General features: G+C 41.4%; 1 protein-coding gene across 1 annotated transcript; it reads right to left on the reverse strand.

Annotated features, from left to right (window-relative positions):
* Positions 1-623: 623 nt before the first annotated feature.
* Positions 624-17,514, reverse strand: LOC127362236 (BMP/retinoic acid-inducible neural-specific protein 3-like). The gene is made up of 8 exons (XM_051397708.1): positions 16,893-17,514; positions 16,430-16,706; positions 12,357-12,559; positions 9,589-9,806; positions 6,594-6,699; positions 5,443-5,679; positions 3,122-3,344; positions 624-1,948 (listed from the first exon to the last, which is right to left on the reverse strand). Exons 2-8 carry the CDS (start codon positions 16,672-16,674, stop codon positions 814-816), a joined length of 2,367 nt encoding a protein of 788 aa, XP_051253668.1. The 5' UTR covers positions 16,675-16,706; positions 16,893-17,514; the 3' UTR covers positions 624-813.
* Positions 17,515-18,297: the final 783 nt, after the last annotated feature.

Genomic DNA, 18,297 nt, shown 5'->3' on the forward strand with positions numbered 1-18,297 from the left:
TCACTGATACCTAGCTTACTGTTGTTTGATGCTGGGCATGTCTCCGTAGAGGGCCCCAGCTCATCTATCACAGTAAGTGTGAATGGCGGACGGCGACGGCGGAGGAACAAGGGAAGGCTGCTCTGACCCTCCCTTCTCTCACTATATACTTAGTAATCTGTGCCAAGGCTGTTCCCTCAATGAAGAATGGAGACCTTGTGTTCTGCGGACCCAGATGGGCAAAAACAACACAGCACACACCAGTCTGACTCTCTAGTGAGATAACTAGGAAGCCTATGATGATATTTTGACGCTCCAAGGTAAAAATGATTCAGATTTAACGTGATAATAATATTATATATAAAGGCCCTGATAACTTATTTTCTTAATTATTTTTTCTTAGATTTTCTGCCAAGGTTGGAACAGTTTGGGGTATTTCAAAAGAAAGATTTCTGTATTTGTCATTGCTTTTGTCACAGCTTGGTAAGGCAAAGTTGAGAAAAGGTAATGTCACATATTTCAATGCACCAGTCAGAGTTTAACAATATTTCAATCAAATTGGGCTGTTTGCTTATGTTAAGGCAACACAGTCCTGATGATCAGATTATCAAATGTTGATAAGTGGCATACTTAAGATTTGAAACTGAGTTTTCAGAGGCTTTAATCCATAAAACTTCACTGAAATGATAAAAACATCAAATTTAATTGCACATAGTGTATGTACAACAGAGCCTTGAACAACATACCACGCACTTGACACAAATGGATCCAGCTGACAAAGGATACAGGCCTGTCTGTGGCAAGGAAATAGTACAAAACATCAAATAGTGGCCCTTAACTACACAGTTTATTTGCCTCATACTCCACATAGTTGGGTTGTCTGGCACTGAAAGCTTGCAGGGCAGTGAGTATCCTGTTCACGTCTGCACTGGACAGTTTGAGTCTGTGGCGGAGCAGACAGGCGAACAGATCCATGTGTGGGGCCCCTGGAGGCGAGAGACGGTTAATCCTGTAGCGCAGCTCCACCAGCTGCAGCAGGGCAGAGTCCTGTGATCCCTGAGTGTACGGGTAGTCTATCTGCAAAATCAGGTCCTGGATCGCCTCGGGGTCAAAGTGCACGCTGTATCCGAACAGCTGCATGCTGTTCACTTTCATGTAACCGATGTTGTTAGACGGCTCTGTTGCCTCCAGAGGCTCATAGTACATTGTCATGTTCTTGTTTCCTCCCGTCACTCCTACGGAGTCCCTGATACGACTCCTCAGGTAGAAGTGAACCGTCTCAAAAAAGCTCTTCCATCTGTTTCCTAGAGTCAACGTCCAGTTATAACAGTCCAAGGGGATATCCAGCTTGGTCCGCTCCCAGTCAGGGTATCCGTGTTGGCCTATAGGCATGGTCCAGCTCTCTGAGTGGCTGCCCCCGAAAGGGTTCACAAACAGAGACAACGCCGGCTCCAGAGTGCTGTTTCTGGTAAGGCAAAACTGGAGGGAGAGTCCGAGGAGCATATGAACACGGTTGGACTTCACCCGGTTGCTCTTGAGGGTGAGCAACATTCTTTTCCTCCAGGACGGGTCAAACCAAGTGTTAACACGCACGTCATTGCTCACAAACACAGCATGCAGAGCGATGCGTGAATCGCGCCGCTGGAGCAGGTAGCGCAGCTCCAGATCCTGCAGGTCTCGGTCACTCTCCAAGCCCAGGTAAGGGTCTGTAGGGTCGGGCACAGCGGGCCGGCAGGCACCCTGGGTCAGGGTGAAGCCGAGGTTACAGCTGGAGCATCGTGTGCGGTTCTCTGTGGAACAGGAGGCGCAGCGGGAACCTTCGCCCACGGAGCAGGGAATGAGTCCCTGGCAAGGTGGATGGTTGTAGGGGCAGGAGCAGCTGCGGCTCTCGTCACTGTAAACACCGACCTGGTTGTTCTCACTGCAGTATAAAATGGAGAGGGCGTAGCTCAACCAGAAGTTCTGAGACCTGAGGAAGAGATGACAGATTAAACACTTTCCTGTTACAGGGTTTCTAATTCATATTTGTTATGTTGAGTCTTTTGCATGTTTTTGTGATTATAAAATGAAGGAAAAGTTTTGCCCAAGATTAATTATGCCTCCATAAAAAAATTATGTTGTTTAGATGTGCAGCAAAAACAATTTTGGACAAACTCAGGCTCAGCTGGAGTCACAGAAGCAAAATCAGATCAAAATGAATATTTGAATCTATTGAATTCCCCTTCTGTGGTGCAGATGGTGATGACACACACACAGACTAACCCACATATAAACAGGTGCACATACCCATACATACATACTCTTTGTTTTGTAACTCTGTCAAGTTTATACTCCCATTTACAATGAATACGGCACATGTAGTAATACAATAACAATGCTATCAAAATACAATTACACATAAATAAAATACACAAATATTCTGTTTTGCAGGGAAACGGAATAAAAAAAACCCTGACTTTCCCCAAACCGCTATTGAATTTTTTTTATGATGGGGGTGTGATAAAGAAGTGTAATTGGATTGTGGACTGAGGAGACAGTGGCTGCATTTGACTAGTAAGCTGATGGATTGTGTCATTTAGTTAATTTCCCTGCCAGAAATAGCTATCAACATAGAGTGTTCATGAGAGAGGCATAAATCTGAATGAAGTTATGACCGCGTCTCTAACAGGCTGCTGAAACAGAGTATCCAGGTGGGAGTGCTGCTGAAATTGCAGCTGTTACAGTAAAAAAAATACAGTAATAGATATAAGCAAAGTCGTCATTTGTTACTGGCCACAGCAGCTTGGAAATGAATCTGTTAAAATAAATGGATTATTATATGAGGCATTTTTAAGGTGCTGGATTGATTGTAATGCTGTTTGAACCTGCAGACAGGGAAATGTGTCTATTTGGCTAAACATGATCCGGTTTGTCTTTCCTCCGGCTTTAACAGAGTAGCAGCTTTGCTCCTGTCAGCACTTTTCACCTCACTCCACCACTACTTTTCCTCAAGTGCCTTCTAATAAGTACCGTCTCGCTCCGCTGCTCTCTCCCAGCGCCTGGCGCATAAATCATTTTCATAATTATAAGTTTTGGGCAGCACCTTGGGTTAACAGGCTGCGGTATAAATATTCCTCCCTCTTGTTCCCGTCTTGCCTCTTACCTCGGCCTCTGCAGGACTATTTTGGGCTGTTTTCGGCACCTCTTACTGAGGCTGAAGAGCTTGTTAGCGGTGCGGCGAGCTTTGGTGAAAAGCTGGTTGCTGCTGGTCTCCAGCTGCTTGTACCGCTGGGGCAGGCTGGCGTCGGTCCTCCACAAGTGTTCCACGACAGATGTGTTTACAGCGTAATGGGTTGGCAGTTTCCCAACAAAGCTTTGGAACTCCTCTGGTAGGAAAAAGAACATGAATAAGTAAACTCAGCCTGTGGCTTTGAGCCGTGGGGTAACAATAACCAAAAAAATGGTCTACTCCCCATTGTTTGTCACAGAAAAGCAAACAACTCAAGAGGAGAAATAACAGCTGCAACATGCCAAGAAAGCATGTTTTGTTGTTTAGATTTTTTTTTGGAGGGAGGATTGCTGATCTCGTCAGCATGTCAGAGAACAAACTCCTGTCATATTTTGTTTCTGTAAAAAAAATATATGTTAATCATCACCTGATGCCAGCATACAGTACTGTACACCTTCAAAGCAACTGGTCTCTAATTAGACATGAGTGACACTGAAAGCAAAATTGCTGTTCCTGCCTTCAACAATGTGACAATCAGTCGGGTTGCTGCTGTAACTGTCAATACTCGTGTCAAAAAAGTGACGTTATAAAAAGTTCCTTGACAGTCTTTGATGCAGGAGGAAACTTTTTCACACGTTTGCATTTCACCTTTCAGAAGTACAATATATTTGCACATACACACGTATGTGACACACATGACAGAAGTGCACTCTCTGTCACATATTCTTCTTCAATTTAGAAACAAAATTTAAAATCCAAACATAGACACAGACATGTACCACTCAGCATCACCACTACAGGGCTCTGTGCCAAAGGTGAGCCACTGTATGCTTTTCAGTAATCCTACCATGGTACTGCAATAATAACCTTGGCTTTGTTTCCCCTAACAGCAGCTTCTTCCTCCTGATTTGTGCACACAACAGTCTAGCAGATTTGCTTCATATATCTGTTTAAATTGTTGTTTAAATGACAGTCTAGGCTACTAATCTTCTCCACAATGGTCTGGTGTTTTTCTGGTAATTATACCGTTGTCTCAAATTAATGCAATAACACATTATTTGGTACTTGGACATGGACCAGGCTTTGTGTGATTGCTGGTTCATTTTTCCTTTTTCAAGTGCATAGAGCTGATGGGGAATTGCTATAGGAGCCGTGAATGAGGAAAATAGTGTGCACTAATGTCACACAATCATTGAAAGAGTTCCATGGTGGTACAGAGTTACATTCACAACCATAAGTGCAAAGGTCACCACATTAAAGCAATAGTTTTTAAAAGTATTTAACTGTTAAGTTTAACATTTTGGCACTTTGATTTTATATTCATATTTTTTTTTGCCTTTAGCATCTTTGTTTATTTTCTTGTATGTTGGTTTACCTTTTATGTTTGGACACAGCCTTTTTTATTATGAGAGCTTTAAATTATGGACATTACTGAGTAATTACTGACATTACTTAGTAGTTTGACATTTTGGACTATACATTTTCTTTCTTCCTGGGAGTTAGAGGAGAAAATTGATACCACTCTTTTGTCTTTGTGGCAATGATGAAGCTACAGTCTGCAGCAGATTGGCTTACCTTAGCAGGGAACAGGGGTTAACAGTTAGGTCCATCCAAAGGGTAGCAAAATCAGCCTACCAGCACGTCTAAAGCTCACTAACTAGCACTTTATATTATATTATTCATGTGTGAAAACAATATGTTGTGGGTTTATTTGGACCATTTTTACACTTTACACTCGTACAGATTAAACCAACAAGATGTGATCATGTGTTTGATATTTACAGCACAGATACATGTATGTGCTATCACTCCTCCTATTTAACTTTTTCCTAAAATGTTGAAGTATGACTTAAATATAAGAGGTGTTCAATGTGACTCTTCAAAGCACTTTGGTGACAACAGATGGACTTTTTAGATAGTGTGTGTTTTTTCACACTACAGCCCTGAGCACCTAGAGAGCATCAGAACCATCATTTGATTTGACACAATGACTGACAGCTCCCTTGATTCAGCGTCTGGCAGCTGACGATGTTTGACAGCCAAGAATGCATTTAGAACAAAAACAAGATGTGTTTTTGCTCATGTTTGCTCTTAAGTTTTTTTTACTTTTTGTAAAAAAACAAAAAACAGTTTCCTGTCCAGAATTTTGTTTTTAAAAGCCAATGTTCCACCTGTGTGTTTTTGAAAGAGCCATTCAAGCTGACATTTTCAAATCCTATTCTGGAGGTCACAGTGAATTAAAATCCTTGACTCACCAGATTCCTCAAACAACTGGTTGGTCAGCCTTCTGGCGTCTCTGATGCGCAGCAGGTTGTTTTCCAGAGTGTCCAGGTCAGAGTGAGGACAGTTGCACTCGGGGAAGTCCACGCTGCACTCACACCAGCAGTCACTGTTCTGGCACACAAACTGACCTTCAGATTTACAGCCGATGTAGTCGAGAGCAGCCTGAATGAAGCGGCTCTGCAAATAACCTGGTAGGATGACCTGCAGCCCTGCGGAAGGGGAAAAAGACTGGATGAAGATGGGCAGAGGTCACATGAAAAATAAATTACGTGAATCTGTGTTTCTCTTTATAAGCAAAGGCCGTGAAAATACTACAACCAACAATACTGTATTGTCTGGTTAGCTAAAGCGTGATATTCCTCATCCCCCTGAACTCCACTGGTGTCTAAAAAAAAAAATTTAATTAATTAAAAAAAAGAGAAGCTTTGTGAACCGTTTCTAAAGATTTTACTTTAGTAATAGACAATCAGCTTGGGACTGAGTGCCTCAGGTTAGGGAATCAGAGAGAACTGAGAAAAGGACTAACAGATTGTTGGTTTTGTTTGTTTAATGGGATTTGTTGACAAAAACATATAGAATAAGGCTAGATATGTTTTTTTAAAGCAATATGCTTTTTTACTTTCTTGCCAAGAGTTGAGAAGATTGATACCACTTTCATATCTGTTAAGCAAAAATAAGGCTATACCGCCAACAGCCGTTTAACTTAGTTTAGCAAAATGACTGGAAACAGCTAGCCTGGCTCTGTCCAAAGGTAATTAAAATTAAACCAGCACCTCTAATGCTTACTAATTAACACGTTTCATCTCATTTATTTCCTTCGTACAAAGTGTAAAAACAACAATTTGTGGTGTTAGCTGTTTCTTCCTGTCTTCAGTCTAAGCTACAGCTGCTGGCTGTGGCCGACAGACACCAGAGTGGAATAATCTTCCCACCTCTCTGCAAGAAAGAAAACTATATTTTATTTTCCAAAATATTAAACAATGCCTTTAAAGAGCAACCAAAAAAACCCAGATATTTTCTACCAATCTCTGTCAATGACTTCAGAAGCATTCAGTGTTAAATTAGAAAGAGCTTGTTGTTGTGAGAGACCACAAAAACGCTAATGTCATCATTATGATCTTACCTTGTAGTTGGACCTTGTTTTCTGGACTGTGAACCAGTACGGAGCTCACTGTGTCCAGATTGTCATAGTTGCTGCATCCGAGTGGCCCAGTTCTAGTTTCCGTCACCTAATGGGATATCAAGAGGAGGCAAATCTTCCGTATCGTGATCTTGTCTTTTTTGTCATTTCATTATACGCCTAATAGAGAGACAGCTCGGTTGTGACACAGTTATGCAGGTTTTGTCGTCTCTTCAGTTTCCCTTTTAAATACAAAGAACAAGACTGAATAATCTAGGTTTAGTCAGTGGAGACAGCCATCAGTCATGCAACTTTGACAAGAGCTCTATGCATTGACTTACTTTACTTGTGTATTTAAAAAAAAAAAGGTCAAAAGAACATAAAAAGCCTCATCAAAGGCATTTTATGCCTCAAATTAATTTTGAATGTGAGGAGTCACTGTGAAGTAATATTGAAAAGGTCTTCAGTTAGAAAGATTTTCCTCCTCAGACAGAATATTTTGTTCTGATCTGAGAGAAGAAATCAACTTCCCTCCAACTGAAAAACTTGAAACCGATTCACTTCCCTGTTTACATCATTTCTAACAGTAATTAATCTGGATGTTTAAGTTAGAAATTCAGACACACTAAAACACAAAAACACATAACTTACTGTGTATTTGGCATACATTTATGCCCAGAATCCTTCCTGTTTCTCACTAAATCCTCAGTACCATATGTGATTTTAATGAATGGCGATGTATCGCAGGTGCGGCTTTACATCCTTCATAAAATGTAGTATTTATCTCCCTCTCTCGCTCTCTTTCTCTTGCTCTGATCTTCAATCTGCCTGAACTCCACACACTGCAAAGTAGCAAACGAATGGAAGTCAGCTTGGCTGGAAATTAATGGAATGATACATCTAATCCATCAAGCTGATGCATAACCATAGGAACACGTTCTCAGTTTGGGGGGGCACTTGTCTTCATCAGTGGCTACTCACTTTAGCATCTACGTGTGCCCCTCGGGCTGATTAATGCATACACTCTAATAGCCACTTCAGATGATAAAATGGATGATTGGTGTTTTATAGTAAGGACGCACTACTGCTGCTCCGTTCTGCTTCTTTACTCTCCTCTTTCAAGCTTGCTAGTGGGGACACGCTATCTTAGAAATCTTGTATCCTTCTCTTCAACTGCTTTAAAACAGTCAGTTAATTAGTCTTAATGGGTGATTAGCAAAGATACGTTTGACCATTTTGTTATAAAAATCAGATCATCCCACTCCCTTCTGCATATTTGAATTTTCTGTGACAATAAACCACACACTGAAGAGAGAAAAACAGGAGAGGTGGATTTGACAGTAGCTTGCTGCTCCCCTGCAGCTACAGGTACATTTCCTAGTGTCAGGCCGATCCTGTAAATAAGCATTTGTTCTTAATCCTACCTGATAAGTTATGAAAATAAATTCCCTGAGCTGGATTTAAAGGATTTGTTAGTGCATCTTATCTTCAAGTTACCAAAGTGTCATGATTTTAAACTTTGCTCTACATGCATGCTGTGACAGAATCTCTTCTTACTTACTCAAAAACTGTACAACTTGAGGTACTTGTATTTTACTTGAGTATTTTAATTGTATGCCACTTTATACTACTACTCTTCTTCCATCTTTCTGAGAGAGATATTGTGATTGTTCCACTACCACTGCCACTACCATGTATAGTTACTAATTACCTTTCAGATTCATATTTTACATACACTACATGCATCTGTTTAATATTTGAATCATTGTTGCAGGTGCAACTTAAGTGTACAAAGCTGTTTAAATTAGCTACACCTCAACCAATTACAGCATAACAATTATGCCTACATGTCATTATCAATAATATAGATTCAGTAGTGTAATAATATAACATTGTCAGTCATCATTCTTTTTATTTTGTAAAAGTCACTTTATTGTTACTGTTTTACTTCCCTCTCTCCGTTTGAGGTTTCTTCTGTAACCACAACCAGCGGTGATGTCAGTGTAGTGACACACCCTGGAGTACATCAACTGTACATCACTTCAGCAAAATGAAGTTGAAGTTAAAACACAGAAGGTAAAGCAAAAAACAAGATTTTAGCTGGTGATACGTTTTTGGGGTATTTATTTGTTTAAAAAACCTTTACTTACTCTATGTAACAGTCTGAATGCAATTACTTGTGCTTGAATATTTTTATAGTGGGGGTATTGGCTACTTTTATTTCCCCTCCAGACATGTATTAGGACATTATACAAATGTCTGCTTGGGACAATAATGTGTGTCTGATATGTCGTTTCTGCAAAAAAGTATAATTTCCTCATTAAAATCCTTTAAAAGGCATCAACTCCTTCTCCCTCATTAAGAACCCCAGAATCTATGAATATGCAAATGTTGCAAAATATGCAAATGAACAAGAAGAAAAAACATATTTTTGAGTGGAGGGGGACTTTAAATAAATTATCTGAATACTTCTACCACCACCGATCTTCTTCGTCTCATGGTAAAAATAATAAATGTTCATATCTCTAATGTTGTGTAGGCATGTGTGTACATACAAAAAATCACCGGGTTTAAATATCCCCGCAATAATGTGTTAACTTTACCCAGTATCCATTGATAGAACCCCGCCCCCCCAAGACAAGGGAAAGGCTCACAACAACAACCCATTAGTACTAATAAAAGTTAACCCAGTGTTTTGTTGGTGCTATATTGACCCACACTGGGTCAAATATAATGTCTGTATGCATTTATTTATTGATCAAGACCAAAAACATTTTCTTCCTCTGAAGACATAACAAGTCATTCATACAAGTTCTTCAACCTCAGCTGAACCCAAAACCAAGCTAGTCCAAACCAGTTTCATATCTTGCCATGTGTAAATGCTGGAGGCTAACAAACCCCAAGCCAGGTGAACAACACCTTTAGACGGTGACTATCGTGGTGTATCAACTCCCAACAGACTTCTGCTGTATTCATAGATTTGCTGACTTCCACATACCCGTATGGCTGTGGATGCAATCTGGAGGTGGTGCAGCCTGCGCAGGGTGCTCTCCCTGTCGGTGAAGTAGGAAGCAGCCAGCTGGTGCAGAGCCTCCAGGGTCACTGTCCCCGTAGTGTTTGAGTTCCTGGTGCTGCTACGGCTGCCCTCGGCCCCTGATGGCGAAGACTCCTGGCTGAGCTTCCTCTTGTCCACAAATATTGTCAAAGACTCCTCCCCTGGTGACAGTCAGGCAGAGGGAACGAGAGCTTCATTAGCTCTGACAGAGCAGCACTAATCACCTTTCATTAGTATCTTTTCAGATCGGATAGAAAAGCGCAGCAGTGATTAAGTGCGGTGGGGGAACTGATGGTTTGGATGATTGGAGGAAAAGGCACAGACAAGGTCTCGGCATCTATTAAAATCATCAGGGACAGAGAGCTTATTCAAGATCATTGATCAAGCGCCCTTAATTGTTTTAATTATCTTAATTATATTGGCAAAAAATTACATTAAAAACAAAACAGGTCTCAGGTCAGCTCAGGCATCTCAGCACTGCTTCTCTGGGAGACAAATATGTTCACTTGGAAACATCTCTAACTATTACGATTATTACATGACTAAAATAAAAAACAGCAGGGAAAATCAAACTACCACGACACACTTTTAGCCTCATGTTTGATGTCTACCATTGAAGGAAGATCCTAATCTTGAAAACTCCAGGATTGTTTTGTGATGAAGCTTTTTTTGGTGTTGTTGCTGATTATTTTTCTCAAAGTGCTTTTATTGCAATAGATGATTTTCCCACATTCCTCAGTATAACATTCAATGGTTTCCCCAGAGAAATTATGTGCAATTGCTACATTCAGCTGCAGGTTATTACATTTGCAGGTAAAAGCAATGGCATAGTGTCCACACCTACATAACTAACAGGTATAAGCCCAATTATTTTTTATAAAAGGCTGAGTTACTGCAGCCAGTGTCTCAGATTTCAGTCAACAGATATGCACATTTTGAAGGAAATATGCATTTTGAAGCACAGACTGTGTCCACAGTAGGTGCTCTTTAGCAAACCTTAACAACATTAAATTCTCCCTTAACTTTAACAGCACGTCAAGTCCATTTCGTGAATATACGTCTTGTTGGGCCAAACTGGTCCCTTGCCACTAGCACTTCTGGAGCGCCACTCGAAGTGAGCTGCGACTGAACCTCTGTGCTGTACTGAAGAGAAGGATATACTGTAAATACATTGGTAAACAGTAATTCCCACTTTCAGACATGTTGCCACCAAGCAAAGACCGATATCTGAAATCTTCCGTTGAAATAAGCCGTCAATCAACAAAAGATTTGAGTTTTTTCTGTTTTCCCAACAGATGTGATTTAGTTAAATCAGACAAAAGATTCTGCCTCGAGCTTACTCATCCAAAGCTTCCCAATTCGACCACAAGAATGAACATTTAAGCATTCAAGACACTTTTTTCACTTTATTATTTTTTTGCTAACTAGCACTGGCCAAATTGTGTGCCATTATGAAAGGCACAAGAATTCTGCAAACTAAATTATCAAATTGCGTTCCAAAATGTTTTCTGATCTATCGTCTCTATTGGCAGGACGACGTTCGTCAGTGCTTTTTAAAACCATTAAATCACAGTTACAAACATGATTCATAGACTCTCTGATCTGCCACTACGATGGTTGCCATTTGTTTAGGTCTAGGCACCAAAACTGCATCATCATGATTTATAGAAAACAGTGTCTTGGACAGAGGAGCGTGCTGATTGCCCCTATTGGCAAGATGACATTGTTTATCAGTGCCTTTGAAAACTCTTACAAATGAAAATATGAATATTATTATAATATTTAAAAATGACAGAGCTTATTGGTAGGAACACCAGAAACAAACTGTGGTCTCCCAGGTTCAAGTTGCATGTTATATTAGGCACTTGAACATTTGCTTGCAACAGACATCTGCTTCAGTTGGATTAACCTTTAATACCTACAACATCAGCTACGCCAGTCAAGTCTAAACATTCATGTAACAAGAGAGATCAAGAGTTATTCCAGGTGAAACAGGTGAAGTTTCACCCTCTTATTCAAAGTGTCTGTGTTGCATTGAGCTCTGCTGAGTCCAGGGACAGGTGAGAGGATTGTATCTTTGTCTAGATGGATTTCTGCCTGAGAGATATTTGAACATTGGTATAAAATGGTTAAACTATAAAAAAGTGCTTTGTCTTCAGTTCTAAGATAATTACAGCCAAACCATATGTTTACGGTCAATTTTTGGACAGTTACTTTATTTGTGGGAATAAGATAGAAGCACACCAAACATCAAACTAATCCTGGATTGCATCAATGTTGCTGTTATCAACAAAATTAGCATTTGGATAGTCCCTTCAAATTTGTGTTATTTTCTTACAGCAGACACTTTTCCCACCCACACTTTTACTGATAAAATAAACTTTGTGAAAATGATTTATTAAAGAAAGAAAAGATAAGATAAGCCAATTGCATACAAATGATAATGTTAGGGAACCATGCTATTTTGACGGCCAAACAAAAATATTAAATCTTTCACTGCCTTCTCCAATTTAGTTTTTGTACACTATACCAGAACGATTTGATGTTATTTGTGAGCCAAATAACACTGATCCAGAAAAATTATTATATGCTTTGTTGTTTAGAAAGCAACAGACGGTAAAATCGGTGCCCCATGTGCTGAAAAAAAAAAAAATCACATCAGAATCTGTGTGAATCAGGCTTGCTTTGAAGCTCTGCATACTCTACTGTACCTCCAAGAGTGGCAGAGAGGAGGAGGTGGGTGCCATATTTCTTGATTAGGCTCTCTGTAATCGTCTGGGGGGATGGCCGCCTCCCCAGCTGGCGGATGGTGTGCATGAAGTCGGGGTCGAGGGGCAGAGCCAGGCCACCGCTGCCACCAAGACCGTCCCGCTTCTCCACCGCCAGGCTGTTGACCTTCCATCGACCAAACTCCCTGGAAACACGACAAAACACACACATGCACAGAGACATTTGCTCACTTGGTTTAGGGGGTGTATAAGGCCTCAGGCGGCTGTTTAACAAGCTGTGTTGAGAGCAAAAGATGAGGAGAATGTGTGTTATATATTGCACAGTGTGGTGACCACACACACATGCACATACACTGTTAACACATGATGAAGCTGTACTGTCCCTGAGGACATAAAAAATAAAAATAAATAAAATTCCTCTGATGTATAAGAAACACAGTTTTAACTACCTAGTTGTATTGTTTTTACTATAAAGAGTACATGATTAGTGTGGGCTTTAAGTCATTCGGGTTTTTGGTCGGTTATTTATCCACTTGCACTTTTTCCATTGGGAATCACATTAAGTTTAGTAGGACAGTGGCTTGTTCATTTGAACGCACTGTAACTGGGTATTATTTAAGACTATTAATAATTCCGTCTAACAACTGATTTTGTTCAATAATTCTTTCACTTGCAATTGTTGATGTTTCAGCTGGATCTCTTTTTCTATATCAACGGGTTCAGACAACTGCCTTTGTACCAAGGGCACAGGTTTGGTCTCAACATTGGTAGGAACACAACAACCCACTCACTCACTTATTAGCTTAAGCACATGACATATAACGTTCTAAATAGTGAGTGTAAGACCTGCTGTTAGGTGGATTTTGATACCGTTGGACAGCAGTTAAGATAGCCAGTCCACTAATGTTTGATGGTTTGATGAATACACCCCAATCCCCCCTTGCAAATTCAGTTTTTGGACCTCAGTATTTCTAAAACTCTGTGTACTCTGCGTACCATGCTGGTGAGGTACTCCTAAGAGCCTGCTTAACTGCGTCTCCATGCAAATGCATTTGTTAGCAATAAGAAAACAGACCTAAAAATGTCCTGTCCAAAATAATTAGGGTTAGGGTTATACTTTTTGGTCCAATTCAGGCACTGTATTCCCCAAAATGTCGTTGTTTTTTAATTTAAAAGAACGGCTCCTTTTAAACAAGACTGGTTCTGTTCAGGTGTTAAAACGTACTATCGTTGGTTATAGAATAGAAGACAGCATTGGGATTCTGCAGGACCCAACGCAAATATTGTGGGAGCGGGCAGTCAAAAAATACACTGTGCATCCTGGGATTTATCTAGAGCCAACCAGAAGGGTGGAGTTGAAAAGAAGATTAAAGTGGGTTTTTACAAAACAAAAGCTAAGCAAGGCCAGTCTGACATTTCTCAGTTGAAACTGAAACCGTAAAATACGGCGTGTTTTCCTTGTGGGACGGGAGAATACACAAAATCTCTATTGTGCGGTTGCGAATGGTCAGAATGTTTGTGGGTGGGAGTGGAACACACATAACGGGAGCGGGCAGGAGCACAGGGCTCTCGTTGGAAATATGTCCTGTGCAGCCTGTCATAGAAGGCACCTGATAATAGAGATTATACTACAGATCAGCATCACACAGATTTTTTATTATATTTGTGTGTTTCAAATCATAATTTCTACTTTTTCAAATTAGCTGAGCTACTCCACAACATTTCCACGTACAACCATTTCAATTGTCAATCACTGGCTGGGACTCTCTGTGTAGGCCTTACTGTTAACTTACTTACTTAACAAGCTTACTGCAGCTTTCAAATAACTCCTGCACAAGTAAAATTTATTGCAATGCAATGCGGTAACTCCCACAGCAACCAAAAGACGTAAAACCAAAATAAAGCCCCACATCATCAGCTGCCATCATTTGTTATCTTGTGCCCTTTGGACACAAGTCGCGCTGAACTCTAGCTATTCACAAACCAGCTGGGAGATACCGCTGCTACTCTCTCTCTATCATTCCTCCCTCCGCAGCATCAGTTAATGTCTGGCTCTCCCACTGTGCTGCCTGCTGCTCTGTGTACCTCCCTCTCCTTCTTGGAGGCAATCAAATCACCGCCATGAGAAAAATGATCGGCAGCGAAATAATTGGGGAACCGGGACAGTGTGGAGTGTGTCATTACAGCCAATCATCATAACGAGGGGACAGGCTGAGTGTCCGTCCCTGGTGGACAGATGGGCGTTGTGGATCCAGCCCAGGGTTTAGCCTACAGCTATCCCATCAGAATGCACATGTGGCAAAACAGAGGCATGTTTGCTGTAGGATGGATATCTAAACATGAAGACTTACTGTACTATAAGCAATCAATAGCCATGAAAACAAACGATAAAGGGAGCAGATGTGGTTCATGGTGGTGTTACAGCTATTACAGAGGTCAGAAGAGTAGAATAGCAGTTTAGGCCCCCAGGCTATTTAAGGGGACTTAGAAAAATACAGAGCAACTGCAACTCTGTGGGGACCTTGTAAAATACAGTTAAGACATAAAGTTTTAAGAATAAATGCCTTCAGTGTCTCCACAACTCATTATTCTCCTGATATTATCTCATATAATACATTAAATCATAGGCCAAAACAGGGAAGGGAACTGAAAACTGGTTCAAATGGACTCTCCTGTCAGTCATTATCTTGTTAGGGCAGGTTTTTCCCCCCACTTTATTTTATACCTTGGTTGGGTCTCATTTTGGAGCCTTAAAATCCCTAATCCCTAATCCTTAAAAATGCCTTTGGGTTAGAAATGTGAGCAGGCAGCTTACAGGTTGCAGGATCGACTGCTTCGGGCCAAAGACCCTCGAGTGGCGAGATGTCAGCCAGCCAATACAGATGGTGGCCGCCTTCAACAGTCGAAGCTGTCCACTCCTTTGTCACTTTCAATGATTTTCACTGATAATGGACGAGGTTTGGAAAAAAAGAAACCTCAAGTCAGCTGGCTGTTGGGACATTTATGCAGCAGGTCCATTGAAAACAATGCAGGTGTCACTAAGAGATACCACAGCCAAAAAGATCCCTGCGAAGAGATAATGGACCTATTGATTCATACACCTACCGATGCAGACCGTAAAATATTTTTTCTACTTTGGCAAACACTTGGCAATGTCTACCAGAGAGAGGAAACACATTCTTGGGTGTGAAGCATTGATAAGTCACCTAAATGCTAAATATAATGAAAAGTGAACACACAAATACAGACTTTACAAGAATGTCTTCTTCTCAGCAAGCTCTGAAAAGCTCTCAATAAACACACCCCAACAACTGTATAGGTACATCAACAAAATATAAATAATATGTAATTAGCAATATTTAATTGAGACGAGTGTAACTTCAACAATGAAAGATGTGAGACTGCAATGCATCGATTAACATATTGGACTCCCAAGAGTTGCAACAAAGCAGGAATACGGTTAGTGTAAGCCTTAAAAATGCTTGTGAGGAATATTAGCACGAAGGCAGCAGCAAAGTGCAGCTTGGGCACGCTGCAGGAAGTCACTGAAAGGATGCAACTGTCCACACACTGTCGTGGGATTAAGTCCTGCTGCATTTTAAAGCATCAACATTAATGAGTAATCATACGTCAAACCCTAAAAACAAAAAGCCAAGAAAGGAATTTTTGCAATTCAGATGCCTGATCATTTTTCAGTCACTTCCAGTACTTAAAGACAGGAGCAAATGGAACACTTTGCATTGCTACAGTAGTTCTTCAGACTTGCTCATCAGCTTGCAGCTAATTTGGTGCAGGTGTGATACCTATGAGGGCAATCCTGAGAGTGTGCAGGTTTTCATTCCAAACACTACAGCAGCTGCTTTGCTGATTAGTTCCTCTCTAGCTCAAAGTGCTCATCAGTGAAATTATCCAGCGGGTGAAATGTAAACCTACAAACCATCACAGCCCAAACCTGAAACTCCTCAAAGTAACATATAATTAATACATGCCCAAAAAACTGCACATGCAGTAAATACAGTACACACAGTACACACAGATCTCTCCAACTGTCTCACCTGTAGATCTTGTATCTGGTGCTGAAGCCCTGCTGGTACCTCTCCGCAGCCTCCGTGAACTCCTGGGACTGGTGGAAGGGCCCCTTATCTGACAGCAGCCAGCCCAGGGAGCCGGGGGTGCCGTCGCCTTGTCCGGCGGCCCTGGAAGTCCAGCAGCAGCAGCAGCAGCAGCAGAGCCAGAGGCTGAGAGCCGCCCCCTCCCATAGCAGAGACAGCCGCTTATGACTGATCCTCTGATAGCTCATGCTTCACCCAGCGACACCTCATTCTCTCCGGACTGGGAGGAGGACAGACCAGGACAATGTTACAGTTTCAGTGATTTTAGGGATGGAAAAGTAGTGCGTCGTGCATATCTGGAGGCCAAAATGTGTACATATTGTTTGTAAACCCAGTATGTGAGAGTCAAATACACTAAGTGCCACGGTTAAATGTGTTGTAATAGGCCTACTGATGAGACACATACCTGATTCTACAATAGGGACCAAATGATGCGCTCTCAAGAATACGTCAACTCTTCCGATCTTGCGAGAGCTGCGATGAAAACCTCTCCAGTTCAGTGCTCCGGCCAAATTCATTGATTCGCTTTGAGTCCTTTGTTTCAAGCGCTACTCCAACTTGATTTTCGCTTTGGCTCAACTTTATTTCGGGAGACGATCCTCCCGCATCCATGCATCCACCCGCTCCTCGGTGGGAAGTTGCAGGCGCGGAGGAACGAACACAGAGGAGTTCATTCCGTCCGCACGGTCACAGAGGTATTTCCAGAGGTTGGATGCAAAAGGCAGATTGCTTCATCCTGTGTGTGCGAGCCCTTTGTTGCGCCAGTATGATGCGTAAAGTTGCCGTGATTCTTCTATATTCTTACTAAATGTTGCGTGTGAGCGGTTGTTTCCCCCCCTCTGCAGTGAGAGCTGCTGGATGAATGAGCGCCTGCTTCCACACAGAGAGCTTTTCTTCCCCAGTTTTTTTCTCTCTCTCTCTCCATGAGTGAGATAGCAAGAGGGCGAGCAAGTGCATCATGATGAGGGTAATATAGCCTATACAGTCTTCTTCAGTGTCTTTAAGTTTCGAGGACAGCAGGGTGATGATGATGGTGGTGGTGCATCCGAACTGGCTGCTTCTATCATTCACCATTACCTTCATATAATTCATCCTCATTATTTGCTATAACAGCATGTTCCTTCCCCTGTGAACGTGGCACATTAAAAGTGTTAAAAGGGGCTTGATAATAGACTAATTATCTCCTAGTGTTTTTTTTTCTTCTTCTTCTTCTTCTTCTTCTTCTTCCTTTTATTGTCCTGAGCCACAGCTCCAGAGCCTGCTGCAGGACTAAATGGCCTACATCAACCCCTCCTAAATGACATGTACATCGCTGGATTTATCAGTGAGAATAATTACAGGCCATTATCAGGAAACAGGTTTTCTTGGGTGATGTGATACAAGTTCAGGAGTGCACTCATTTTGCCACCTCCAAGCATCATAATTTGCACAAGAAAAACAGTTTGCATGAGTAAAAGGATGGTTGAATTCATAATTATGCAAAAGAAATGTTTGACCTATGCATAATAAACTTTGAACGCACAAAACATTTTAGTGTGAATTCGCATTACTATTTCTCAGACAGAGCTGGGTGAGGCAGGTGTAGGAACAGATGCCGATGTGGACCCCCCCCCCACCCTCCGAAACCCTCCTTCCTTGCAGCAACATCACAGCTACTTGACACACAGTCGACAAATCTTTCAGACTATGTGAAAGCTGAGTGACGTTAGAGGAAAGTTAGCTGCCACAAATCTTCAAATTATGGTGGAGGAGATAGCAGGGACGTAGCTCTGTGTGTGTGTTTGGGGGTCGACAGGTACAGCAGATGAATC

Source organism: Dicentrarchus labrax, unplaced genomic scaffold (genome assembly GCF_905237075.1).
Source record: "Dicentrarchus labrax unplaced genomic scaffold, dlabrax2021, whole genome shotgun sequence".
NCBI lineage: Eukaryota > Metazoa > Chordata > Actinopteri > Moronidae > Dicentrarchus > Dicentrarchus labrax.